Source organism: Peromyscus eremicus, chromosome 11 (assembly GCF_949786415.1).
Source record: "Peromyscus eremicus chromosome 11, PerEre_H2_v1, whole genome shotgun sequence".
Taxonomy (NCBI): domain Eukaryota; kingdom Metazoa; phylum Chordata; class Mammalia; order Rodentia; family Cricetidae; genus Peromyscus; species Peromyscus eremicus.
Genome location: NC_081427.1, coordinates 6,067,112 through 6,080,762, shown reverse-complemented (window position 1 = coordinate 6,080,762; position 13,651 = coordinate 6,067,112). Strand labels below are relative to the sequence as shown.

The 13,651-nt window shown below is 40.7% G+C and overlaps 1 protein-coding gene and 1 pseudogene across 1 annotated transcript in view; one reads left to right on the top strand and one right to left on the bottom strand.

The window, feature by feature from the left end:
- LOC131921985 (zinc finger protein 493-like) overlaps nt 1-13,651 on the top strand; it is a 59,378-nt gene that overhangs the window by 17,569 nt on the left and 28,158 nt on the right. Inside the window, 3 exon segments of the mRNA XM_059276726.1 lie at nt 768-2,103; nt 3,906-3,940; nt 4,049-4,231. Of these exon segments, the coding sequence (XP_059132709.1) occupies nt 768-2,103; nt 3,906-3,940; nt 4,049-4,231 (1,554 nt within the window).
- Nucleotides 5,793-10,112, bottom strand: LOC131921397 (protein PIMREG-like; annotated as a pseudogene).

Sequence of the window (13,651 nt, the reverse complement as noted above, 5' to 3'; positions counted from 1 at the left end):
TAAGTTTTAGGCCAGCCTAGTCGAGATAGTGAGTTCCAGGACAGGAAGGTCTACACAGAGAAGCCTTATCTTGAAAAAGCAAAAATAAACAAACAAAGAAATCAGTAATGTTGTCATCTATTCGCTGACAAATATCTTGTCTCCAATAAAATTTGTGTAATGTACAGGTGAGCCTGAAGTTTTTTTAAATCAGGACTTGATATGTTTCAGGTTTATATTTTTTTGTCAACGAAATAAAACGTAAAATACTGTCCTGAATTTATGAGTTATAAATGCAATATTTTCATGAACCATCTACTTCTTGTGCAGCATATCTTTTATTCCTTCTAAGATAAAACTCTATGGGGAGAAAAATTTTGTATTTAGATGATACAAATTCACACAGTCACAATTAACTTTCTCCTTTCCTGGCTTGATTCATTTATAATTTCATGGGTTTCCATTCCAGCCATAGAACATCTCTACTGTTTAGTGGTTTTATTTCTGTTACTAAAATTCCCTTACACCTTACTTAGCTATTAAACTTTGAATAATATGCCAGCATATCTATGTTGTATTTGGTTGTGCCCTTATTCTAGTAGAAGTATAGATTATTTCTACCTCCAATATTTTGTCATTTATGCTTAGTGACTATAGGTTTTGAAATGTACTGTAGTTTCTCACTGATGTTTCAATATTTATAAGTAAATGGTTCCTTTAAAAAGACAAACATTAAATATGAAGAATATTTCCTAGCCTCTGATGATATCTCAACTTTTGCTCAATAGGAATAACCACCAATGATTATAACATTTACAAGACCATTGATTGTAAGTCACTGTATATTCAACGCCAGAGAATTCATAAAAGGGAGAAACTCTACAAGTGTGACGAATGTGGTAAAGGCCTTAGTTCTCATAAAACACTTTCCATACACAAGAGACTTCATACTGGAGAAAAGTCCTACATGTGTATAGAATGTCATAAGACCTTTAATACTCGTGAATCACTTTTTATACACCAGAAAAATCATACTGATGAAAAGTCCTACAAGTGTGAGGAATGTGGCAAATTATTTTACTATCCTTCAATGCTGAAGCAACATCAAAGAATTCATTCTGGTGAAAAACCCTACAAGTGTGAAGAATGTGGCAAATCCTTTTATACTCCTTCAGTGCTGAAGCAACATCAAAGAATTCATACTGGAGAGAAACCATACAAGTGTATAGAATGTGGCAAAGCTTTTTATGAATCATCAATCCTTCAGGTACATAAGCGAATTCATACTGCAGAGAAACCCTACCAGTGTGAAAAATGTGGCAAGTGTTTTTGTTCATCTTCATACCTTAGACAACATCAAATAATCCATTTTGAACAAAAACCCTACAAGTGTGAAGAGTGTGGCAAGTGCTTTTGTTCATCTTCATCCCTTAGAAGACATCAAACAATCCATTCTGAAGATAGTGCGTTCAAGTGTGAAGAGTGTGGCAAAAGGTTTTCCTACTTTTCACACCTTCAAGCACATCAGAGAGTCCATACTGGAGAGAAACCATACAAGTGTGAGGAGTGTGGTAAATGTTTTTCCTCATGTTCATCTCTTAGAAAACATCAACCAATCCATTCTGAAGGGAATCACTACAAGTGTGAGTCGTGTGGTAAATGTTTTTCCTTATCATCATCCCTTAGACGACATCAAACAATTCACTGGGAAGACAATCCCTACAAGTGTGAAGAGTGTGGCAGACGTTTTTGCTCATCTTCATCCCTTAGAGGACATCAAACAATCCATTCTGAAGACAATCCTTATATGTGTATACACTGTGGTAAACGGTTTTCCTGTTCTAGGCGTCTTCAGGAACATCAAACAGTTCATACTGGAGAGAAACTATACAAGTGTGAAGTATGTCACAAAGCCTTTTGTTATCGATCAGGCCTTAGGAGACACAAGAGAGTTCACACTGGAGACAAACCCTAAAAGTGTGAAGAGTGTGATGATGTTTTTCCTTATTTTTAACTTTTAGACGACATTAAAAAAGAAATTCATTCTGAAGACAATCCCTAAAAGTATGGGGAATGTGCCAAAGACTTTGCTAATTTTTATATCCTTACTCAACATATGATATAGTTCATACAGGAGAGAAATCTTTCAAATGTTTTAAGAAGTTTACTTCTTCAGTCTTTAAAACACATCAAATAATTAATTCTGACTACAAATTCTATGAATGTGTGAAATGTGGTAAAATCTTTGCTGATAATTCAGGTTTTATCCACCTCTAATGAATCCATAGTAGAGAATATTAAGTTAATTATGTTGGAATGTCCACATGAACACCTAACTTCCAAGAGCACAAATGCTAAGAATTATGTGAGCCATAGGAATATGAAATAGAAGTCCAGCTGTATATAATAATCTATACCTTGATGAGGCCAAGGGTCAAGTGGGAAAGCCAATTAGCAAGGTCTATTGGTGTTTTGCAGCTTAATATTCAGTTGTGTCTTGCTATGAATTCTTTGTGCTCATAATTCTCCTAAAGTGTGTGTGTGTGTGTGTGTGTGTGTGTGTGTGTGTGTGTGTGTGAGTCTCCTTTGCAAAGCACCTGAATAGTCAAGTAGACAGAACCTTCTGCCTCTGAGCTCCAGGCCCCCTCTTTAGCATTTGTTTTGGGTATCTGCCATTTGCAAATACCCTCCTTTAGCTACTTCCTAAGATAAAGTAAACCCCAAACAAAGTCTTAAAAGACAAGCAAGCAACAGACAGCTACCAGGTCATCTGTTAGATACCTGAGAACCCCCCAACTTAGATAAAATGTCCTTTTGGAGACTACATGTCTCATAGGCCAAATGCCTACCAACTAGATGAACAAGCTTTGTTTCTTGTGCAAATCAAGGCCCCCCATTTCACTGCCCCAGAGAACCTCTTAGATCAAAGGGAGTTTCCCCTCAGCAGGTGTTTCAAGCTATGATGCAGATTGAGTAGCTATCTGTACTCTTCTCCCCCTCTCTCCCACCCCCCCCCACACCTTCAGGAAACTGGTGGCAGAGGAAAAAGGTGACAGTTTTAACTTTTAGTGACCTACAGACTTTGCCTACCCTATTACCTGTAAGTCTATAGTTGATAGATTCATAACGCCTTACCACAATAAGGATATATTTCTAGCACATAAATTCCTTTTCTGATTTATCCCAACTGCTAACTGACTCCACTTTTATCTCTCCCCTTTTGGGTTGCAAATAAAATTGCCAGGAAGCCTCTAGTGGGGACCCCTACAATCTTATGCTGTATACAGAATATAAGGTGTTACTGTCTTGGATCGGATATAGACCAGTCCTGGGAGAAGGAAAGGAAGGAAGGACTGAAGGATGGAAGATTGAGGGGTTGAAGATGGGAGAGAGCTAGGATTAGAGAGAACTAGGAATGGAGGGAACAGAGAGTTGAGGGAATGAGGAATTGAGGGAACTAGGAAGTGAAGATTGAAGGATTGAAGAATTGAGGAACTGAAGATTAGAGGGAATTAAGAATTGAAGGAACAAGAAGAAGGGAACTAAGGAAATAGAGATCTGAGAGAGTTGAACTGGTGACTGAATGATGGTAACAGGAATAAATGAATTGAACTAAAGAGCTCTGAGCAACTGGATTTATTCCCACGCCGTTGGTAGTGTCTTTCCTGGGCCCCTGGATTTGTATAAATTTAAGACTGGACCTTGAATATTATAGAAAAAAGAATGTCATCAGAGAAGAGACTTCTTTTTGTTGTAACCCCCAACAGTTTGATCAAGCAATATGTTTTAAACTGCCTTGACTAATGAGTCCCTTTTTTCTGCAACTATAAGTATTACATGAAACCTTTACCATGTCATAACTTTGTCCATTGAGTGCATGGAGTCTGAGATCTAGGCTGTGGCATAGTTGCTGTTGTTTTTCCCAGTGGAGTCATCCAAGCTCCTGTAATATCTCCCCTTGGTATGTAAGAATCTCTGTCTCTCTAGCAGTATCTAGCTCCTGAATCCTTATTGGTAAAATAAAAGGATAAAGTTAGTTAAAACTACAGGAAGGCTCTTCCGGTCTTAGGCCTTAGCAGCAAGGCAGCAGCTGCAGAGACACAGTCATCAGCTGAGGCAGAGATGGCATCAGGTGCAGCTGCTGTGCCTCATGAAAAACAACAGTGCCCACAGAGCAATAATGACAGGAAAGTTATGAGAGGAACCAATTATTTTCTGATTGGATTTAAAGCTTATCCACAAACAGTAACTGGTATGATGTTAATTTGGTGATATACTTTTGCTTGGCTAGGTGATAAGCCCTAGGGAGAATTTAATGCTGTTATTCTAATAAGTGGATACTAACTAAATGAACCCAAGTTATCTTTACACGTACAGAGTCAAGCACCTTTCAACAACCACCAGACAATATTATATGGTGTGATAGATGAAGTGTGGGAGCCCAAAACTGACTTAGTTTCCCAGTTTTAATCTGAAGTCTATTCTTAGTCAATAGAGTTCAATCTTGCTTGCTCTAGGGTGTGAGAAAGTCCTGATTAGCCCACAGGAAGGAACACACTATCTAGCTAGATGCAGGCTGCTGATGCCAGCCGGAGGTACATGGAGATAGAAAATGAAACTGCTTGCTCCTTGACACAAGGCAGGACAGATAGTGGTTGAATGCCTGTTCTGTGCATTGTTTTACCTCTGTCCTTCAAGACTGTATATAAGCTGGCTGTGAAATAAACAAGGGACTGTCGGGCATTGACTGGCAATCTTCTCGACTCTTTTCTGTCTTCTTCATTGTCTCTACAGTTTGCATGCCCTCACCCAGATACCCAGCTGGTTGTCGGCAGAATCCAAAAATAATGAATAAAAGGAGATGCAAATTGGTCAAAGTTTAGAGAATATTAGCCTGTGGAAGGCCCTAATCTAAAAGTGACACCTGTGTCACACATTGGCTTCATATACATCTAAAGCCAAAAGTTGTTGATTCCTAAGGGAAAAGCAGCAGAAAGAATGTCAGAGCCAGATATGGTAGATGTCTGCAGTGAGACAGTAGAAATGAGAAACATTTCTAGAACCCTGAAACATTGATGGGAATGTCAGTACCATTTCATGCATGAACACACTGTGGCTGTTATTACATGGATAACACTTCCACAGGCTAAACCCCACCATACAATAAGCATGGTTGCCTAAGGGCCTCAATTTGTCTCTCACCTTGTGGAGAAGATACTGGCAATTGATGGCTCCTGAGGGAGACAGTCAATCTGAGAGGCTTCCAGGTTCCAGTCAGTTGTCCTACACCCCTACACATGGAGGGAGCACTAAGTGGAATGAAGAAATAATGAAGAAAAAGCCCACGAAGGTGGGAGAATAATGTGTTTCTAAGGGTAAGAAGCAATAGGTGAAGGAATGTGGAGATTTGAATAAAACATTCAATATACATGTATTAAATTCTCACAAACTAATATCATTTTAAACCTTGTTGGTTTTGGATATGTCCAAACTGACTTTTTTTTTACAATGATTACAGCACAAGAATCCAACTGTCATAAAATTTACAGAGGGTCAGCATCCTACTGGGAAGGCATCATAAGGGATCAAGTGAGTGGACTCCCAGAAAGGCTCAGATGCTGAGGACTAAGGAGCCCTGTATCAGTGTAACCTCAGGAGGAGACAGGGATGGCTTTGCAGCAATGAGATTCAGCCAGACTCACCTTTTTTTTTTTTTCCCAAAAGCGAGTTTTTAATTATGAAAAAGCAATGTGATCTAGAAACTGACACACTGGTATCTTTCTAATAAAATGACATAGTGGATTTCCTAAATAATTTACAAAGAGCAGAAACTGGTCTTGAACAGTGTTCCCCTTCCTGCACACCCCAGTTCCCCACACTGAGCTGATAAGTAGGCCCCAAGAGCTCAAGCTTGCAGTCTACAAATATCTCCTCTTTCTATGGGACCCTGTGGGATCATGGTAAAAGTGGCTCCCCAAGAATCTCTGCAATGGGAATAAAGGGGGTGGTTTCATGCAATGACTCCTGCGGGGCCTTGGTCCTAGTTACAAGGTTCAGAACTGTCTAGCATCTTCAGGTACATTCCTAATATGTGTGGGCCTCTGTGAGGCTGAAGAACAGGGTGCTGTATGAGTCCTCCTGGAGAGCATGGGCAGTTCCCATCACCTCTTCAAGGTCTTCCTAAATCACTCTTGGGCTGTGGCCAGTGGTTATCAGTGGGCCCAGATATGGCTGAAATAGAAGGCTTCTGGATCCGCTGTTAGTCAAGTCCTTATTAGCAGTGGCCTGGGGATGCTGATGAGCTCAGTGCCTCCTCTGGAAGTTCATGGGGTGGGTGGCCCGGACATCCTGATGGCTTGGTGGCTGGACAGGGCCTGTTTCCTGTAGGATGCCTGCTGTCCTCATTCACGAATAAGGGAGACAGTCATGTCACCACTCTCTTCGGCCTTGATGGCTTTGTCCAGTTTTTGTGACAGCTTCTGGAGATGCTGGATTCCAGCCCCCACAGGCTCTAGGTCACTGTCAGACTCACTGGGAGAGCAGAGAGGTTCTGTGGAGGAACAGGAGCTCTGGAGGACAGCCTCCCTCCTTAGCCACTGACGTCGATGGGCATGTAGACCCATCTGGCCAGAGAGGCGCGGATGTCCCCCGACTCTGGCATCCCGGTTGGCCCTGTATAGCCGAGTGTTCTTCTGGCTCAGACTGGGTGGTGAGGACCCTCTGTCCTTCTGGACTCGTTTTTTCCTCACTTTCACATGTGTTCCCATCAGCCACCTGGTGCCACTTTGGCAAGACTCCTGGATTCTCTGGGACATAGCACCCAAGGTGCTTTTGGCTGAGCGAGCTGAAGCCTGAAGATGCTGCTGCTCTGGCTCTGGGGTTTCCAGGCGTTTCCAGAAGGGGCCAGTCCTGAGGTTGAGGCTGATGGCTCTCAGTGGCAGCCTCCTTTGGAACTGTCTGCACAAGGAGCCCAGGGGACCCGTCTCCAGATGGCCCTCAGCAGACCGGGTCACCGCCTTCTCTAGATGTTCCTCCTTTAGGAGTGATCATCTGCGCATGGAGGCAGTCATGCCCTGCCACTGATATGCCATGTGCTTGGTCCAGTCTCCTCTGTGGCTCGATCCTCCCTGCCTGATACCCGAGACCTGAAGATTGACACGCGCACTTCGCACACCACAGTAGATTTCCAGACTCACCTTTTAACTTCCACTTGACTTTACCATGAGAACAACAGAGGAATGATGAACAGTGGCCTCCCCTGCTGTCGATATGTGCTATGGACACTGTTAAAAGATGGAAGCAAAACATGACAGCAACGCTGTGGGTATCTCTCTGTATAAATAAAATGCTTATTGGCCAGTAGCCAGGCAAGAAGTATAGGCGGGACAAGCAGAGAAAAATTCTGGGAACAGGAAGGCTGAGGCAGAGAGACACTGCCAGCTGCCACCATGACAAGTAAGATGTAAGGTACCTGTAAGCCATGAGCCACGTGGCAACTTATAGATTAATAGATATGGGTTAATTTATGATATAAGAACTAGATGACAAGAAGCCTGCCATGGCCATACACTTTGTAAGCAATATATGTAGTGGGTAGCCATTCCAGCTTTAATCTGGAAGTTCTAACCCCCATTGAGGCTTCAGCAACTGTCACACCTACAAGGTGGGGCCAAGGGAGGACCCTGGAGACCCGAGATTGGGATGGGCCAGCTCGTGCTCTGTTCCTGGACCCTTGACAGTGGAGGTTGACCAAGCAGAGATCCAGAGAACACTGCTGGACTGTGATACACCTTCCCCAGACCCTGCGACCTACCTATCCCTTCATTTGTAAGTTACCCACTAAATAAATCTTCCTTTTAACTACATGGAGTGGCCTTAATAATTTCACCAATATCTGGCGCTGACATGGGGCAAATTCCAAAGGCCTGGGTGGCTCCCACCCTCAGCCTCCTCCCCGGCTGGCGGGTACCTAACCCCGCCTGCAAAGTTCCATATAACCAGGGAACGCCTACACGGTTCTAGTCCCAAAAAAGGGAGCAGCTAGTCTGGTCTCAGTTCCCTAGCTTAGCCCCGAGACCAGTGAAAAACCGTTGTGAGTGAGGCATTCCCTTGCTCCCTGAGTGCCAGCTCTGGCTCCTGCCATCTCAACTCCTGCCTTCAGCTGTGGTCAGTCAAGGTCACCAGCAGGCCCTGCTTTGGAGCTGTACCAACGCCACCTGCTGGCTCAAAAAGTGCTACTACACCCCCCAAAACCACAAAAGGTAAGCGAGACAAACAAGCATATTGTTTCAAGTAAAAGTACTTGATAATTTTACACCTTAAAATTGACTAACAAATTTTGAGTAATTCTTGTAATATGGCTGACAATATTACCTCACAAGAATTTAAAAACCTTTTACCTGTATGATGAATGACATCTTCCTGGAAATATACAACCTTCCTAAGGCATATCTGGCCTGTACCATTTTGGCATTCATCATAATAATTCATACAGTGTTCAAACACTGGTTTAATAACAAGAACAAAGATGAGTCATTATTGGGACTGATACAGGCTTTAAAAAATAGCAATGAAGACTTACAGAAAAAGATTCTCTTTCTGGAATCTGCTTTAAAAAATAGCAATGAAGGCTTACAGAAAAAGATTCTTTCTCTGGAATCTGCTGATCAGGATTTACAAAACAGGCTTGTACCAAAAATTGATCTTATTGATAACAAATGTGAATATTTAATGGACAGAACACTAACTCTCCAGACACTATATAAGGAAGAAAGATTATCACTAATAGATAAGGTCCATGGAATCATGTGTTTCTGAGGAACATAAAAACTTCTATGATTCCATGAGAAATCTGGAGTCCCTTGCATGAGAGGAGGTTCACTCCCTAGAACAGACCCTAGGTGCTCGTTTGCAAGCCTTAGAAGAAACTCTCAGTATACATGACAAGACAAGGGATTTAATAAGCAGAAGGGCAAAACCATAGAGGTTGTAACATCTCCAAATGGCTCTCATGCAATGGCTTATCCTGTTATCATCCATGGGAAGCCAGCAGATGACACACACCCCGAGCCATATAATACATATACATTACAACCAATTTCAACAAGGGACTTTAAAAATATAAAGGAAGCAGTAGTTACTTATGGGATACACTCCACATACATAAAGCAAATGTTAAATTCGTGGTCTACTTCACATAGAATCATTCCAGATGACTGGCATCAGTTAATTTCAGCTGTTCTAGAATATAGCCAGCAGTTACAGTGGAAAAGCTGGTTGAGAGAAGAGGCAAAAAAATTTATAACAACAAGGTAAACTCAGAGGTTTTGTGATCTCCCAAGATCAAATACTTGGTGAGGGATGTTTCACTGACAGGAATGTACAAGCCACTTATGATGAGCATACAATATCCCTATGCCATACAGCAGCTCTAAATGTTTGGAAAAAAATTCCAGAACCTGGAAAACCAACTGAGGTATACACAAAGATATTTCAGGGACTGCACAAACCCTTCAACGATTTTTTACAAAGGCTGAACACAGCTATAACAAAAGCCGTATCAGATAAAGAATTAAGAAAAGTATTAATTGAGTCCTTGGCATTTGACAATGGTAATGCAGAATGCAGAAGAATACTTACACCATTAAAGATCAGATCAGCTCCTTTGGAAGAATGGATTCAGTATACTAATGGTGTTGAGTCTCTTAACTACAGTAATGAGGCTTGGATAGGAGAGACAAATCCCAGAGGTGAAAAAAGGGCCCATGTTACCAAATGTTTTAAATGTGGTACACCAGGTCATATAAGTAAAAACTGTACATGGGGTACTCCTAAAAATAATACTCCTTTTAGGAATAGCCTAAACAGGAGACCCCAACCACCTCCTGGATTATGTAGAAGGTGTGTCAAAGGCCGACATTGGACCAATGAGTGCAGATCAAAAATAGATATACAAGGCAACCCTTTACTGGCGGGGAAACACCTCGGGGCCTCTTGCAGGCCCCCAAATCAAACATAGTACGAACATTCTCAGCCACTGTGGAAGAAACTCCTCTCCAGGACAACTGAATAAACCAATGCCTAATGTAAAAACCGATACTGCAATGGATGATAAAACAGCTCTGATAGATGGATCACAGTTTACAAAGAACACTATAAAACAAATATTTTGGCAGACTTCCATAAATGAACAAAGACCAAAGCTTAGAATTCGAATTAATGGCCTGGTTATGGAGGGCCTGGTAGACACAGGTGCAGATGTGACTATAATTACACCAAAATCTTGGCATCCAAATTGGCCTCTTCAAGAGGTAGATGTCCAACTTTTAGGGATTGGCACCCTATCTCAGATAAAACAGAGTTCTAGATGGGTTGAATGCATAGGGCCAGAAGGACAGAGAGGAAGGCTGAAGCCATATGTAGCAAATGTAGCAGTAAATCTTTGGGGCCGAGATCTGTTAAAACAGTGGAATACCCAGATTAAAATTCCTACACTCTCAGAAAAGAAATACAGACCAATGCATGTTTCTAGGAATAATATCATAACATGCTATAAAAAACAGTCACCAACCATTCAGGCTGGTGCAAACAGAGCACAACTGCTGCTAAACTCTCAGAAGTACCAACTGTCTTACCTTTAAAATGGCTAACTAATAAACCTGTCTGGGTTGGACAATGGCCTTTGACAAAAGAGAAGCTACAAGCATTAGAACAGCTGGGTCAAGAGCAGTTAAATGCTCAACACATTGAAGAATCTACCAGCCCTTGGAATTCTCCTCTATTTGTTATTAAAAAAGTCTGGTAATTGGAGAATGATGACAGATCTGAGAGCTATTAATAAAGTAATTCAGCCAATGGGCTCCCTACAGACTAGGATGCCCTTGCCCTCTCTGCTACCTAAAGAATGGCCTATAATGGTTATTGACTTAAAAGATTGTTTCTTTACCATACCCTTACAAGAAAATGATAGAGAAAAATTTGCCTTCACAGTACCTAATTATAACAATTCTCAGCCAGTCAAGAGATATCAATGGAAGGTCCTCCCACAGGGAATGTTAAACAGCCCTACTTTGTGCCAATACATTGTGCATAAACCATTGGAGATAATTCGTGTAAAGTTTCCACAATCCATAATTTATCACTATATGGATATTATCCTATTAGTTGATCCAAAGTTAAATACATTAGAAAGCATGTTTGAAGAAGTAAAAAAAGTTTTGCCTCGCTGGGGACTGCAAATTGCTCCTGAAAAAATACAAAGAGGAGATTCTATTAATTACTTAGGATATAAGATAGAGCTACAAAAAATTAGACCCCAAAAGGTACAACTAAGGAGAGATCGATTGAAGACTCTTAATGATTTTCAAAAGTTATTAGGAAGCATTTCCAACGTACTGGGTATCATGGGAATACCCAAAGATGGACTACAAAATTTGGCTAATACTCTAGAAGGGGACAAAGAATTAAATAGTCCAAGAGAATAATCAGCCAAAGCTGAGAAGGAATTGGCTCTAGTAGAAAAGACAATTCGAGAAGCACATGTGGATCATGTGGATCCAGAACTTAAATGCATTCTTGTCATATTCCCCTCCAGACATTTCCCCCACAGGTATTTTGATGCAGAGGGAAGATATTATATTGGAATGGATATTCCTACCATGTAAACCAAATAAGAAATTAAAGACTTATATAGAAAAGATCTCTGATTTGATTCAAAAAGGTAAATTAAGACTTCGCCAGTTGACAGGAATGGACCCAGCAGAAATTGTAGTACCTTTAACTAATGAAGAAATTTCATCACTATGGAAAGATAATGAATACTGGGAGAGAGCCTGCAGTAACTTTTTGGGAGAGATTAACAACCACTATCCCAAAAGCAAGAGAATAGAATTCATAAAGAAGACCGCATGGGTCCTTCCTCACGTTGTACAACAACAGCCAATTTCTGGAGTCCTCACATTCTATACTGATGCAAATAAATCAGAGAAAGCAGGATATAAATCAGGAGACTTAAGTAAAGTGGTATAAAGTCCATACAGCTCTGTACAAAAGGCAGAACTGTATGCCATTCTTATGGTACTGATGGACTTCACAGAACCCCTTAATATAGTCACTGACTCTCAACATCCAGAGAGAGTTGTTTTACATATTGGAACTGCTGAATTTATTCCTGATAGTACAGAATTAACTTCATTATTCATACAATTGCAGGAAATAATCAGAAAAAGGGGACATCCTATATATAAAAATGCATATCATATCCCATACAGGTCTGCCAGGACTTCTAGCACAAGGTAATAATGAGATTGATCAGTTACTAATAGGTAATGTGCTAGAAGCCTCAGAATTTCATAAGAAATACCATGTAAATAGCAAAGGTTTGAAGAAGGATTTCTCCATCACTTGGCAACAGGCTAAGGATATTGTGAAAAAATGTTCCATCTATAACCAAACTCCATTACCTGCAGGGAGCAATCCAAAAGGTATACAAAGAAATGAAATTTGGCAGATGGATGTGTTTCATTTTGCAGAATTTGAAAGATTAAAGTATATACATCATACTATTGACACCTATTCAGGATTGCAATGGGCAACTCCTATGAGTTCTGAAAAGGCTGATTCTGTGATTACACACTTATTAGAAGTTATGGCCATCATGAGAATACCTGTACAAATTAAGACAGACAATGCCCCAGCATATGTCTCCAATAAAATGAGACAATTCTTTGCTTATTACAATATAAAGCCTGTTACAGGTATACCACACAATCCCACATGCCAAGCAGTCATAGAAAGCTCCTATCAAACTTTAAAGGATATGCTACATAAACAGCAACAGGTAACAATGTCTCCTAGAAATAGATTGCATAGTGCTTTACTAATCTTGAATTTTCTCAATGCTGATGAGAAAGGAACAACAGCTGCAGAGAGACATTGGACGACAGACAAAACTCCTGAGCTAAACCAACCCAGGATGACAGACAAAGCTCCTGAGCTAAACGAACCCGTTTATTTCAAGGATGTGCTGACCTCAGAATGGAAGCCTGGACATGTTCTACGTTTGGGAAGGGGTTTTGCTTTTGTTTCTGCAGGAGAAGAAAAGCTATGGATACCAACAAAATTAATAAAAATTCGATTCGAACAGGAAAAACCCCTTAATGAGGAGAAGTAAAAGATCATCCACCAATGTGACATCTCTACAAGTTGTAAGAAAAATTTAATAATCAAAGGTTGGGGTAGGGTTCTGTTTTTGTCTTTCCAGGATAATGGAAATAATCATCTTCCAGAAATCATAAGGCCTTGGATATCTGGATGTTTACAGCAGAAAGAAAGAATCTATTGGTACCAATCTACACAGGGTAAAATCTCACTGTCTAACATCTATATCTCTATCAGTCTAGAAAAGCTGTGGTTCCAATTCAACTATAAGCCAAGCTGGCTTTGAAAATGGAATTGGCTCACTCTAAACTCAAGCATATTGCTAAAAGTAAGGTTGAGAGATTTTTCAGTCCCATATCAGAAGAGCCTTCTGGTGTGGGACAGAAGGAAACCAATAAAAAGGGACCATTGTCTTAAAGATTCTAATTCTCTCCAAGCTTACTCTCGATTTCTCAGAATCCTTTCTTACATGTTATGTCCTCTTTAAATCCAAACTTTCCATTTTGATAACAAA